We start from the raw sequence: 15,957 nt of genomic DNA, 5'->3' as shown, positions 1-15,957 counted from the left end.
TAATTGTCAAAGACTAGCCTTCACTGTTGGTGTATCTCAACATATGCATAAAATAACAAACTTGTGAAAATTTGAGCTCAATCGGTCATCGAACTTACGAGATAACTATGAAATAAAAAAACACCCTTGTCACACGAAGTTGTGTGCGTTTAGATGGTTGATTTCGAGACCTCAAGTTTTAAATCTGAGGTCTTGAAATCAAATTCGTGGAAAATTACTTCTTTCTCAAAAACTATGGCACTTCAGAGGGAGCCGTTTCTCACAATGTTTAATACTATCAACCTCTCCCCATTACTCCTCACCAAGTAAGGTTTAATGCTAATAATTATTTTGAGTAATTACCAATAGTGTCCACTGCCTTTAAAACCACCAAACAATCCACGTAGTGCCCTGTGCGGGATTCAAATTGGGGTCCAAGAGATGCAAGGCTGGGAAAGATACCACTTTGCCAACCTGATCAATTCGTATAAGCCCACTATGAAAAAACTGTAAAACCATATGGGCTGACATTTAAGTCTTCTTAATCATCATTGAGGTACCTGTACGTGTACGTCCGTAACTTAGGCACGGACACGTATAGTAATTACTCAAAATATATTTGCATAAAAACTTACTTGGTAATGAAGAGCAACATAGAGCTGTTGATAGTATATTAACACATTGTAAGAATGGACTCCCTCTGAAGTAACATAGTTTTTGAGACACAGGTATTTTCTCACTTCAGCTGAAGGCTTTTATTTCTACCTCAAAGCACACAAATTTGTACAACAAATGTGTTTTTTCTTCATTATTATTTGATGACCAAATTGAGCTCAAATTTTCACAGGTTTGTTTTGTATGCATATGTTGGGATACACCTAGTGAGAATACTGGTCTTTGACAATTACCAAGCATGTCCAGTGGCTTTTATTGGCATCAAGGTGCCTTTAAGACATCCTATAAGACATGTCACGCCCAATCACATCTTCAGCCCACTCCGTCATCCACCAGTGCCTAGCTGCCTACGAGTTGCACCAATAGATTCACTTTTGAATATTAATACTATAATCTGAAATGAAATCACGTTGTTCACCGACCAGTGTTTTGCGTTAAAGTACATGTACGTGGGCAACATTTGTAGTTGACAGAGACCAGTATTTGTACTTTGTGTGACCCAATTTATACATTGAATTAATAAATAAAAACTGTGAAAGTTGAAGCTCAATCTGTCATCGGGTGGCAAAAAAAAATAAAGAGAGAAAAGCCTAAGCTGGTTTTCCCTTTTCTTTGGCCATTTTACTTTTATTTTCCCCCAACAACAACTTATTTATGACAGTAATGAATTAAAATAGATAACTTTTTTTCATAAAAATGCATGATCAATGGAATTTGCTTGTAGGAAACACAAGATAATTTACTTCTGATTTTACACAAAACGAGAAATTAAAAAAGCATGCACTGTGACTCTCTGAGTCTGAAAACCATCTGACAGTACAAAAAAGGACGTTTCGTCATGCACTACTTTTTCTGTCAGAGCAGAAATTTTAAAAAACCTTCAATGTCTGATACAATGTTGCGCTTACACTTATATAGTTGGATTATCTTCTTGTTTTCCATGCTTCTCCTCAATGACAACTCTCTTGGGGTGACATGTCTTTTTCTTCAGCTGTGCCATGCATCTGGAACTCTCTACTACTTAATCTTAGATCATGTCTCTGTACCACAAATTTTAAATCTCTTCTCAAAACTTATCTTATGTCACAGGTTTTTGAAGGACCAATTTTTGATGTGTCTGTTTTCTTTTGTTTTGTTTTTGGTGTTGCTGCGCCTTGAACACCTTGATAGGGTGAATATGTTCACGTTGTGCTATCATTATTATTGTTTAATTTGCACCGTAAATGGATTCAATCTGTGCAGAACAATAAAATGTACTCCCATCGTTCCTTTTCTTGGTCGTGCGCTTAAAAAATTGAGTCAGGCCTGACTGTGTGTTGAATAACACTCCCTGGGTGGTTGGTGTAAAATTATAATTTGATTGAAATGCTTTGTCGAAATACACATTCTCCATGTTTGTGTTTTCATCGTCACCAACCAAGGTTAAAAAGGAAAGTGCCTGACGGAAACGCTACTGTCCTTGCATAATTAAATTGTGCTTTTAATCACACCATTTTGGTGTTTAAGAATGATAAAAACCAAATGGAAAAATGAAAAATTGAATAAGGAACTACTTTTCAACTCCAAGAGAAAACATGTTTCGAATAAGTATTCATAAGCTTGCGTGTCACGCCCATGTTTCAACACTTTTTACTGGTCATAAACAAAGGTTTATACACACCCACGTGACGCGCTCTCCACCAATAGGAATAGAGAAACTGTCTGAGGTATTTATGAATGTAGTTTTCAGGTATAGTTTTCTTGAGTATGACTTTGTTTCAGAGGGAAATATATCACAGCAAAACAATGGTTCAAGTAGATTTCCATAATTTCCATAGGCTTTCAGATTAATTTAAACAATAATGGTTTTATCTGGGATTTTAGAGAATTCATGGTAAGGTAACAAACTTTTGGTTTGTGGTAGATCTACTTGCTTGGTAGTTATAATAATAATAACAACTTCCAAAAGTAAGTCTCTAAGTGCTCAGAGGAACAAAATAATAATTAAGTGTACAATGAACTGATCAGAAATATTTTGAGAAGAGTCTTGAAACTTGAGCTAGTGGTGGCTTGTTTGATGTGTAGAGGGAGATGGTTCCATAAATGAGGTGCAGCAAACTGACAAACTACGTTGACCATACGCTGACCATATGGTAGATTTTGTTCTTTTTGAGAACTTGTCTTGCTATATATTCGACTACCCAGAGTAGATTGGAACTCGGGAGATTTCTCAATTTTTTTTTTTTATCCTTACCAATTCTGTGTTTAACACCTTTCAGAATAATGAAACAAAACAGGAATAAGAAAAAACGCGGCAACATACCTAACTTCTGGGAAAGGCATCCCAGGTGTGTTCAAACACGGATCTTAGTGGTGGATCCATTTATCAATTAGTGTTTCCTGCCCAGAGTGATAGCTTTAGAAACACCTCGCGTCGAAAAACAGACGATCCAAAAACAGAGCATCATTACTTTTCCTCCTGATGGGTTTAGCTTCTCATGGAAAACCGGATTTGTCGCCACAATGGGGCGATTCACGAGGGACAATAAGTAATAAAAGAACGAGAGTAAACGGGCGTTGATGAAGGAAGGAAGTGTAGAGACCGAAGAGGAAATGAGGAAAAGATGAATCGAGATTATTGAAAAGACTAAAGGGAAAGTGACATTGTCGTTTACATTTTCTTTTTTTCTTCTTTTTTTCTTTTTCTCGTCTACTTAGTCGCTCGAATCAACAGACAGTTTGAAATGTAAGAAAACAAATGCTACTTAATAAAAGAAAATTAAGTTTCATGTTGTTGATCATTTTGTCACATTTTGGATGAACCTGTATGAACTAGTTTCAGAATTCGTGCTACTGTAAATGGGAAGGCATTTGACAAATTTTACCTGTTTTTCCTTATAGTTTTTTCTTTAGTATTTTTTTTTTTGGGGGGGTGGGATATAAAAGTTTGCTTTCATGTGTCTAGTAAAAGGCTTCAGTTGAAGTCTTTTACTATTTGAGTTGGAGAAATTACTTCTTTACAAAAAACCTTACTTCAGAGGGAGCCGTTTCTCACGATGTTTTATACCTTTGCTCGTTACCATGTAAACTTGTATGCTAAAAATTATTCTGAGTAATGGCCAATAGTGTCCAGTGCCTTTAAAGAACCACGGGAGAGGAAAACATTTGAAAGAGAATGCACTCTTCTCTCTCATCTAAGACCCTCAACAGCTGCACATCTCCTTTCAGAAAGGCAGCCTCGAGCAACTAAAAATTGTAACTTACTAACAAGGAAATGTGTTCTTGTTTTTGGCGGGACTCTTAAGTTAGTTTGAAGGATTCATTGACATGTGCGGACTGTCATCTGGTTACTTACTCAAGTCGCTCTTCCTTGTCCCCCCTCCTTCCTGCTGCCTCCATCCCCCATCTACCGCCCCAGTTCCTTGAAATTCTCATGTATCCTTGAAGTGCATCTTAGTCTACATCTTATCTTGACCCAGCCCCCCCCCTCCTCCCACTCCTCCTCACAACCTTCACATTCAACAACCCATCTCAAATCTTTCTTAGTCACTTGCGATTTTTCTTCCTTTTTTCCACATTTTTTTTCAGAGCAATGCCCATCCGTTGTGTCATCTTAGCCATAGATTATTCTTTGCTCCTCTTTACCTCCTAAAAGCATCTTCAGTCTCATCTTTTTCCGCTTCTCCTCAAAGGACTTGGTTTCCTCCATTTATCTCATCCCCCCATTTCCTGTTGACAATGTTGTACTGCATTCTTATTTTCTCAGCGATTAAAGATACAGTGCTGCATTGGTTTTGGGGTGTTTTTTGTGGCCTTTTTTGAGACACTAAAATTTCAAAAATACATAGAAGGGCTTCTTAATGTTCACGGTTTTTGGGAATGTGATTAATTTAAAATACAGAAATCTATGCAGTTTGTGATCTTTTTACTTTTTACTTTTGATTATATCTTTGTACAAGCTTGGACCCATCGGAGACAAGTGGTAACCACTAAATGGGCTTACCCAGTCGAAATAAGAAATCAATCAATATGAAGGACCATACCTCCCGAGATTATGTTCTTCAAGACTCCAAATAGGGCATTCAAGGTTGGCAATACAATTAAATAAGGATTAATCAAATACGAAAACTGGAATAACGTTCTAAATTTTGTGTGTGCATGTTTTTTGTAAACATATTTTTGTATACGCCGCAGCTCGCTTTTAATTTATCCCGTCAGAGAAGAGCATCACAACCGCTTCATAAAATATTCAATTTCCAGCAATGATTCAGGGGCTTTGCGCATAATTTAACCCCCTCCTTGACACCATCATGGAAGGTCGTGACCTTTTTCTTTCTCTGGATCAACAATTACGAGGTCTCCCTTCTCTGTAGTTCAGGGAGCAAGACGCGCTTGATTGAAGATGCTTTGGGTACTGAAGAAGATGATCCCGCTCACTCTAATCCCGATTTGATATCAAATTGATGAGTGAACCGTGGCATCTCTCTCTATTAGAATAATTTCCCTGGTGGAAATTATAATCTACATGCCGTCTGTAGTTTCCTTGGGAGGGGGGGGAGGGGGGTGTGTAGTATGTGTGTGCCGGTTTGTATCCACATTCAACCGGGGACTAATAACAAAAGGAACAATGGGTCCATGGTTGCTATCACAAAGATTTAAACAAAGGAGGGTCCCAGATTGCAGGCGTTTTCACACTTGTGTGTGTGTGCGTGAGTAGGTATACACATTAAAACCGGGAACCTACAACAAAAGAGGACAATAGAGTCTATGGTTCGGGAAAGGTCCAAAGCTGGAAAACGTGTACAAAACCAATGGGAGGAGGAACAATAGGAGGTCCACGGTTGCAGGCGAATACAAGCTTGGGTGGTGGGGGGGGGGGAGGGGGCTGGTTTAAACCTAGGGTAGATGAATACGATTTATATTTTGGGGTTGAAGGAAGAAAATAATACTGAAGTAGAAACTAGTGTTTCTGATAAATAGAAAATTAAACATAGGAAATGATGATATTTTCATTTTGAGCATGGTATAGAGGGCCTCTGTTGCCATGGTCTTTCCCATTGACTTTATTATTTTCCAACGGAAGTGCCTTTTTGTGAAAATGAAATTGGCCTTGCCCTCTCAAAGATGAAATCCCAGGCCGGAGTGTGCTTACAGAGTTCAAAATCCTATTTACCAATTGGTCATTTGTCACTGTGTGTCACCATTTGATATTCATAGTGTGAGATTCATGCAGTTTGAGTTTTAATCTTGTAATAAAAGAATCGTAATATTTTTTTGAAAGTATCAAATTTGCTGTTTTTTGTTACTCCCTTCGGTGTTCGATTTCACAAAGCTGTTTTGCAGAAAAATTGTACTTTGTTGCTGCTGAGCAAACTGGCAAAAAGGAACCAGTTGGTAGTATTTATACACATGGTATTTAGGCTGGTAACCTGTTTCAGCTAAGCATGATTTTTCTTAAACACCTTTCGAAATTTGAATTCTACAATTGTTTTAAGATCGTGACAGCTTTTCAGTCTGATGAAACACATATTTTCAGCATCTTTGCCTTATCTCATATTAAGAAAATGAAGAAAAACTTCTTAGCTGTTGATAATTCTGCTTACCATTAACAGATTACCAGTCAAAGAGCTGAATGTGATGTAATTATTTGTTGCCCTGTTCCCTAATATTCTCACTAACCAGAAGAACATGACAAGCAATAATCTCTGTTCAAACAAGCAATAACAATTCTGCACAGGTTTTAATTTCACAGAGGCATCGAACGCGGACTTGGCACACTGTTTATCCAACATGTAAAAACAAACTTGCGAGAGAACGTCATAGCCTATCGGCAGCGGAGTATGATTTCATGAAGTTGTTTCAGTTACACGGACTCTTTTTGTTTTTCAACGTGCACTCAGTTGAATCGGCTGAGAACCGACATATTTTTCTCCAACATGTCAATAGCTTTTATGTGCGCAGGTCATAGACCTGTGTATTGCAGGCTAGGGTTTTTATATACTCCATGGATTGAATGATGAAAGTTAAACAAGGACGCTCCCTCGGGATATTAAAGGGTGACCATCTTTGTTAGGATTTCTTCTTCTTCTTCTTCCTCCTTGTAAAGTGAAGCATTCAAATGATTGAAGATGTACGCACTGCGCATGAGCGCATGGGTTGACTTAGGCAAAAGAAATTTGTGTTTGGTGCAGAAAGAATTATGTACAGGTGCAAGTAAAAAGCTGAAGATGAGGGATACTTCAGTTGGGGGTCCCTTAACACCAGTTTGATTTGCAGTTGATGAGAAATAACCAGTATTCCAGAAGCCATTGTAGTGCATACATCCAACGTCTTTGTTGAGTTGTATAGGAAACATCACTTAAAGTCTATTTGGGGAAGTGACTGCAAAAATATGCAAAATTATGTAAATATATTGAATTTATAATCATCATTAGGGCTCCATGCAAAGCTGGAAGGGTTAAACAATCTGCATATATTTGTCCTCCAATTACCTCTAGGAATACTTTTTCTTTTCTACAAAAAGGTGCAGCCTAGCTGTTTTTGAGAGAGTTGTGACATCTTGCGATTAGAAGCCTTTTTTGGTGAAAAAACCTGCATGTGCTGAAAAAGGATGCCAGACTAGACTGTTCAATTAGGTTGTGCTGCATTTGGACAAAAAATGGCGCCCATCAACCATGTATCCCTCATGTCGCAACTTTCTCAATAGACCCTATTCACAACGCGCAGCGCACAGACACGCGCGTCTCCTGTCCCATTTTGTGTGTCAAAATGCCCACAAAAGGATGGTGCATGTGTTTACGCACGTCCAAATAATGCGCGTCTACAATTTTCTGCCTTTTTGAGGAGTCCATTCCTTTAAGTGCACATTTTCAAACACAAAATGCCGGACAGGAGATGTGCTTGTATGTGCGCTGCGCGTTATGAAAAGGGACTATACTAAGCTCTGATCTGCAGTGGACCCCCCCCATCATATTTCTGTCAGTTAATAATCAGTTTGTATGTATTTGATAACTTAAAATATTTTATTTTTGTTTTGTGTAGGACCCCCGAAGCAGGCATAAATTTAAAGTGGCCACATACAGCAGTCCAACATTCTGTGACCACTGTGGGTCCCTACTCTACGGGTTAATCCGCCAGGGGATGAAATGTGACTGTAAGTACCAACATGTTTTGATTCTCTTGTTTTAAACAAATGGACACTATTGGTAGTTACTCAAAATAATGATTAGCCTAAAACCTTGCTTGGTAACGAGTAATGGGGAGAGGTTGAAAACATTGTGAGAAACTGTGCATCTGAAAGCACACAACTTTGTGTGACAAGTTGTTTTTTCTTTCATTATTATCTCACAACTTCGACGACAAATTGAGCTCAAATTTTCACAGGTTTGTTATTTTATGCATATGTTGAGATACACCAAGTGAGAAGACTGGTCTTTGACAATTACCAATAGTGTCCAGGGTCTTTAAAGGAGCACTACAGAATTGGTTAGAAAACAAATCGTTAAGATCACAGTTTACATAAAACTTACACCCTCTAATGATGATGATAGTTGAAAACATCCCTTTAAATATTTTTGTCTGAAATGTAAGTGCTTTCACTTGCAGCAACTTTTTGTTAGCAAAACCAATTCTGTAATGTTCCTTTCCAGGGCTTTCTGAATTGATTTATGTTGATGTTTGTAGTAAAAATTAAACATATTTATAAATATAATTTAAAAAATTCCCTTCGTAGTGGCTGAAAATTGTGCCAGAAATCAGCTAGAAATTCATGCGGAATGGCCCGATATCCACGGTGTTATTTTTCAGCTGCTGTCTCTTTTTTTTTATATCAGCCAACGCCTTCTTTTGAAAGAGGAGGGGGGGGGGGGACTTGTTGTGGACAAATTTTCATAAAAAAATGAAGCAGTCATTTTATGTTTGTGGATTGCTTGGTCAGAAAATAGTTTTTCCCTGCTTCCAGAGGGAGTAATTGCCAGCCAAACGATTCGATCGTCAACCAGGAAATGATTGATGAAATGAAAAAAAAAAAAAAAAAAGGGACTGTATTGCTCCGATCATGAATGTCCCCTCTCAACCGTTCACAACATCCGAACGTACAATGACGTCACAGTCTCCTTTATATCAATCCAGAGAGGGGGGGGGGGGGACCTGACTAATCAACCCCCGGAAAAATAGAGAGCAGTGAAAGAGGAAATTGGGCGGGTGGTTTGAAGGAAAAACAGTGACAGGAAGATTGTTGTCGATAATGAATAGAATGAGCACATTGCTTCCTTTTTTTTTTTGCTTTGACGGAAATGTTTCTTGGATGTAATCAGTCAGTGGTATTGCGGTTTTTTTTTTGGTTTTTTTTGCTTTGACGGAAATGTTTCTTGGATGTAACCAGTCAGTGGGTAGATTAGTAATTGATGGGTTTTTTATATAGTTTTTTTTTTAAGAATAAATTTTGACATCATGTTGGCTGGATTGTTTCTGTCCCTACCTCAGAAGTAGGTCCCATAATTCAAAACGTAGTCCCACATCTTTCAGGAAATACTAGATGTTACAGCGACAGGAGCGTCAATGAGTGACTGATTAATATTATTATTACCTTTCCCCTCTGTGGGTGCCAGGTGGAATCCCAACTACCCGGAGCCTTACATGTGGGTTTCTGATTGCTTGGGTTTCCCCTATTTGGGGGTTGTCCTCCCACATCTAAAGCTGAACATTTCTTCATCACCTTCTATTCATTATAATAATGTTATAATATTGGCGCCTGCACTGCTGGCTGTGTAATATAATAAATTTGATGGATCAGAGATATTAAAAAATTTAACAGCCATAGTTTTTATTGTTATTCCTATTATAATTATTGATGTGGTAGAAGATTCGTTAAAATTTGTTTTAAAAATCAGTGGGAAAACAACTCATAAATTTAGTTGAGTACATTATCCATAGAATGATCTTTATATTGTTGAATTCTGTTTACTACTGCGAAACAAATTTCAGCAAATTTCAACTAAGTCAGCTCGGCGGATCATCTAACATAAATTTGTGTTTGTTTTAGTCATGATCAAAGTAGATCATATTATTTATTTATTTATTATTATAAAAGACCATTGATACGATTATTGTGAAATGCGCTATATAAGAATTTGTTATAAATTATTTATTTATTTTAATTTTAAATCTTGAGACATATACAATAAATTCAAGTTGTACAGGGGCTGTCAAGGTTAAAACAAAAGTATAAAAACTGTCATCAAAAGATATGTAAAACCAGACCCCTGCCAGCGATAAAAATATAATTGTACAATATAAAAAGTAGGTTGCACTGGAAAAATTCACACAAGAAAACATTAAACCCTGCAGTACGATCATAGGGGCAGACTTTGCTTTCTCAACCTCAAACATTGCCCTGCATTTTAACAGGTAATATTCAGTTATTCCTACAGATCGGTCGTCCGAACCGCTCTGTCTAATTAACCTCGGACATAACCCTGCATCACTGCGCGTGTTGTAATAATATCAACAACGTTTTTCAGTCAGTCAGTGTTTGAGGGTGTGAACGGATGACTGTTGGACACAGTGCACTATAATGAAAGAGCTGCATGCTCTATCACCTCAGATGAAATAATTGGAAAGAGTAATCAGCAGACAAGGCATTTGCATACATTAATAGCGTCACAATCACTACATTTTTTTTTATAACTTAGAGACCAGTTTGTTAAAGACACTGGACACTATTGTAATTGTCAAAGACAAGTCTTCTCACTTGCTGTATCTCAACATATTTAAGCAGAAAAATAACAAACCTGTGAAAATTTAGGCTCAAGTGGTCATCGGAGTCGGGAGAAAACAACGGAAAAACCCACCCTTGTTTCCGCGCGTTTCGTCGTGTCATGACATGTGTTTAAAACAAATCCGTAATTCTCGTTAACGAGAATTTATATTGTTTTGCTGTTTTCTCAAAAAGTAAAGCATTTCATGGAATAATATTTCAAGAGAAGTCTTTCACCATTGCCTTCTGTAAACCCTGTAAGTTATTTGTAAATCTGTGAACTTTTATTTATTTTTCTGAACCGAAAGGGTCCAATGGCTTTAAAAGCATTCGTATATAACTTGTTTTTAAATGAGGTATATTGACTGTACACAGTTTGCTCGGAATCAAACGTTTGACTCTGGTTTGAAGTGCACTGTGTTTAATAGTTGTATTCGTGAAATGTTAAAGGTATTTTTCAGGATTAGTAGAGCTAACAAAATAGTCACAGCATTAATAAGAGATGTTAAATTTGCATTCGGGATAAAGAATATTAATTGTTGGTTTTTACCCATACACGATGTGTGTTAGCACTGTATACTCGGTACTTTCCCGAGTCCTGTGAAAAAATATCACAGGCATGTTACTCGGTCGGGATTCAAACCCACGACCCTTGCAAGGGATAGGATTCGAAACTGCCTCTAGCTACCGGGTTAGAGACTGCTCTAGAATTGCAAGGGTCGTGCGTTGTTGGTTCGAATTGTGTGTTAATAAGAAAAACCTGTGAAAGTATGGGCTCGATTGGTCATCAAAGTTGCAAGAGAATGATGAAAGAAAGAACACCCAATACTTTGCGTGCTTTCAGATGCATAGTAAAAGGGTTCAACTCAAGTCTTTTTATTATTATTTGAGTGAGCAATTACCTCTCTCTCAAAAACTGCATTACTTATGAGGGAGCCGTTTCTCACAATGTTTTATACTATCAACAGCTCTCCATTGCTCGTTACCAAGTAAGTTTTTGCACTAACAATTATTTTGAGTAATACCAATAGTGTCCGGTGCCTTTAAGCAGTTTGCTTCCTCCTTTAGATGGGTTGTAAAGCTGAAGGTCCTGTGTGTGATGTAAATGCACATACAAGAACCCAGTTTACACTAAGTTTACACTAAGGCCTTTCGCTACAAGACAGGGTTTGCCTCAGTGTTTTGGGCAAGGGCTGCTGAATCTGCCGCAGCACCCTGTAATAAAAAATAAAAAAACGTATACGGTGCTACATAAATTGGTCTAAAAAATCAAAACATTCAAAGCCCGTCTTACATTGTTTCTCTTTGCCCAAGCCCTTTGAGTACCTTATTGGTAGATATGTGTGCTAATAAGACAATATATCATCATCATTATTAATATTACTTGACAACAGTAATTGGTAGATAAAAATCTTCCATGTAAACTGATTTAATATTCATCCTGAAGAAGAATGAAGTATAGACATACACCCTACAAAAGAAAAAAACAGCCCGGTAATGTGTATCTCATCCCATTAATCACGATGATCGTGCATAATTTGATTGTATTTCCAAGGCCTGAGTGTGTGCAAAGAAAGCAAGGAAGTCCTCGTTGCGATTTGTCCGTGTTTAGCTCCTCAGCATCAGGCATGGCTGAATCTTCCAGTGTTCCCAATTCTGTAGTCTGATTGTCTCTTATTTTAGCCTCCGTTCAATTTGTCTTCAGGTTTGCGTCATTATTCCCGCCCGATCGTTGTGTTGATGTTGCTCTTAGGGACGTACGGAGGAGTGGATGATGAGAGTTTAGTAATCTAATACAGGAGACTCAGTGTAAACAAGGTGTATGGATGAGAAGAAAAGACAAGGTCTCGTTAAAACCATATAATATCTCAATATATACATGGTTTAGATGGTGATCAATCGCTGGACTATGGAATGCCAAGACGCAATTTATTATGAAACCCACTGGTTGTCTACGCTTTTTCCAATTCAGGATTCATTCATTCATTTTTTATTTCAAATCCAGCTAGCGGCACAAAGCTTAATTATGTGGCATTACAAGTGATACAAAAAAAGTTAAAACTGCAGATACAGGGATACAGATAGACAGAAGTACAAAAAAATAGAAATATTAAGTTGGTAAAACGTTGGTTGGGATCAGAAAACCTTGTTGAGGTTTATTTTTGTACCTGAATGAATTGATGTGATGCGAAGAGGGTTTTGATGCTTATGTTCCGAAGCTGGACCTAGGCCCAATTTCATAGGGCTGCTCAAGCAGAAAAAAGTGCTCAACATTTTCCTGCTTAGCAGAAATAAGCAGGATACCAGTCATCGATTGTACATGTAACATGGTATTTTGACTGGTAACCTTATTCTGGTAAGCACTGTGCTTAGCTATTTAGTTTCGCTTAAGCAGCTCTATAAAATTGGGGGCCTCGTTCAATTGACCTTCAAGATTGTCATGCAATTATAATGACATTGAAAAGACAGGTGAAATTGGGGAAATATATTTGGACCAATAGGAGCAGGTGTGGATGCATCTCTTGCGATTCCAGCAAGGCTGAGTTTCGTGGAGCGGTGATTTAGCGGTTTGCCTTCCTGATATTTAGATGTTAAGAATATTCAGCATTGATGTAAATCGACCCTTTCCTATTTGTACATATGTAGTGTAGGGTCACACCAGGTGGTTAGCGTCCTCCGTGAAATACACGCATGTAGACCCTGCGTGTACTAGAATGAGTCTGTCACGAAGTATGTATTTATATTTATAGACCTTGTGTGTGCTTACTTGAATGAGTTTATGAGTGGGCTGAAGCGTATGACCACACGCGGGTGGAAAGCCACTGCCTGTCTACATGTAGTTCATGTCAACTGAGAATCAAAATAATGCAGGGCAAAACATAGACTGTGTAGTGGCTTGGAAGGGGGGAGGGGACAAGCGGGTGAAAATACTTGTTTTATGAAGGGCTATTTTTAATGTATCCAACCATTCACTCGTACCTTTGTGCAAGAGTTCTGAGCTGGGGCCCCCTGATTACGTCACCACCTGTAGGCACAAAAAAAACAAGCTTAGCTTAGAAAAGTTGATGAGCAGTAGCAGGTAAACTGCCAAAATTCTATAAAGTTGTCCCAAAATGTGCCTTTTATTTGTTTAACTTAGGAAAGTTATAGCTCAGCAGTATTTATTACTTAAAGAGAAGGTATTAGTTTGGTAACACTCCTAAAATTACTGGCAAAAAAAACCTATTAATTAGAAACTTACGGCAGCTTTCGCTAGTATACAATAAAGCATTACTTGAAAGTAATTTGACTATGGAAAAATATAACAATTTTTTTCCCCCAAACATTTTGAATCTAAGAAGTTTAACTAAAAGTAGTGCCTGTCAGATTAATTACTCCCAATATGGTTTTTCATTCTTCATGTGTGGGTATAATCGCCCTGGATTTCCTGCAATTTCTCAAAAATGCTTCCACCTTTTGAAATGAACTTTTTACATGTTAGTTCATACATCTACATTTTTATGGATTAAAAATAATGAACGGTCTATAAAAAATAGAATAAAAAGGGCACACTTTGCCTGTAACAGCTCACATGAAATTGTACCTTCTTCAAGTCAAGCCTTTTAGCCGGGATCCTCCCAAGACTCGGCTTACCTTGACATGGTTACCGGCGCTCCGCACCAGCTTTAATTAAAATGCATCCACACCTTAAAATGTTCACGGTCAACGAGAGAATGTTTTGTTTTGTTTTAATCTTGTTACCTACGGCTACACACGGTGGTTGTTAGAGATTCCCCCGGATCAAGTTCTAATTGCGAGTGACTATAGCCCCTTACACACCAGACCAATCTAGCAAAAACAAAGCATACAGGCCTGAGACTGCACATTGGGTTTAGCTACATTTGGACTGAAAATGGCGCCTAGTCAACGAGCGACCCAAAGAAAACTTGTCCCTCCATGTGGCAGGTCTTTTGATACACAGCTCTGCAATGGCAATCTTCCGATCACTGACACTTAAAGACACTGGACTCTATTGGTAATTGTCAAAGACCAGTCTTATCACTTGGTGTATCTCAACGAATGCACAAAATAACAAACCTGTGAAAATTTGAACTCAATTGGTCGTCGAAGTTGCGAGATAATAATGGAAGAAGAAAAAAAACACCCTTGTCACACGAAGTTGTGTGCTTTCAGATGCTTGATTTAGAGACCTCAAAATCTAATTGTGAGGTCTCAAAATCAAATTCAAATATTTTAGTTGGAAATTACTTCTTTCTCGAAAAACTACCCTACATCAGAGAGCGCAGTTTCTCACAATGTTTTATACTATCAACAGCTCTCCATAGATCATGAACAAGTAAGTTTTTATGTTAACAATTATTTTGAGTATAGTTACCAATAGTGTCCAGTGCCTTAAATCATCTTTAGCTAGAAAAGCAAGCATTGTCATTAATTAGTCATGGGGCGCTGTGAATAACATCTAAGATCATTCCGCTCTGTCTCAATACGCTTTGGGGTCCGAAGAGAGAGAGAGAGAGATAGAGAGGCAAACAAAGCAACATCATTAAAGGGAAGATGATCCTGTATTCAGAGGTGTCGTCGGCCGCAGCTAGTGTCAACATCCACAAAGTATTACAACTGACCCGCGGCATTAAGTAATGACGCCAGTAGACCTAACAAACAAGTAGATTTTTGTCATGGATTATCTTCTCATCAAAACAACCATTAATGGGATATTGTTTTTAAACTTTTACCTTTAGTTACATGGATGTGTCATAAATAGTACTGCAAACTCTGAGTTATGTGTGTAAAAAACAAAATCAGGCTATATTTGGCGGGATTTCAAAGCTAGCACTCCTATATTCCAGGGAAGTACGGTAGAGTCTTGTATATTTTTCAACTCAGGGAATAATAACCACGTGGTTATTACTTGTAAACGTGTTGCTGTTTCACTTCCACAAAAATAAAAGCTTCACTTAATTAATGACTTAAAAACCCAAATTCTGCTTTGAATTTTGCTGGGTTGTTTTAAGCCAGCCTGGCTGTTTTTTCTGCTGATTTCTTGTGTTCTAATTGCATTTTCTTCTGGGGCTCTTACGTGGTAATTCGGCACGATGGTCAAATGCGCAAGGAACTGATTCACATGTGCTTTTTTACAGGACCTTTATAACTGTTTGGGCTTGAATTTAATGGCAGCCGTATGGCAGAAGAAAATGGTGAAATTTCTTAAATATAAAAGCGACAACAAGTGCAATGTATGAGGCTATATACAAGTATTTAACAAAACAGCAAATGTGGATAACTGGATGAAGTGAGAGAAGGACTTTGATTTTTCAACTGAGATTTTTTTGTCTCAACAAATTAAACTCATTTTTACACAGTTAAGACAGCTCCAATTATGTCAAAACATCAATTTTATTACAGAAAATATGTCACCTCTAATACCTACAAATGCATGTATGCGCAAGCGCAAGCAATGCACCCCTCCTTGCACTGCACGTTCCATGTGTACACACAAAATACGCCTTTCTTTTTACAGTGCCATAGTGTCAAGTCAGTTTCTCTCACACCTTAAAAAAACAGCAGAG

At 37.8% G+C, this 15,957-nt stretch overlaps 1 protein-coding gene across 2 annotated transcripts in view; it reads left to right on the top strand.

Moving 5' to 3' along the window:
* Window positions 1-15,957, top strand: part of LOC139944205 (protein kinase C-like) — a 157,036-nt gene that overhangs the window by 68,785 nt on the left and 72,294 nt on the right. For both annotated transcript variants that reach the window (XM_071941172.1, XM_071941174.1), the window contains exon 4: window positions 7,675-7,786. In XM_071941172.1, the coding sequence (XP_071797273.1) occupies window positions 7,675-7,786 (112 nt within the window). The remainder of the gene's footprint in view (window positions 1-7,674; window positions 7,787-15,957) is intronic.

The sequence above is a fragment of the Asterias amurensis genome, chromosome 11, assembly GCF_032118995.1.
Source record: "Asterias amurensis chromosome 11, ASM3211899v1".
NCBI lineage: Eukaryota > Metazoa > Echinodermata > Asteroidea > Forcipulatida > Asteriidae > Asterias > Asterias amurensis.
The sequence above is the reverse complement of the archived record's forward strand: the minus strand, read 5'-3'. Positions and strand labels throughout refer to the sequence as shown.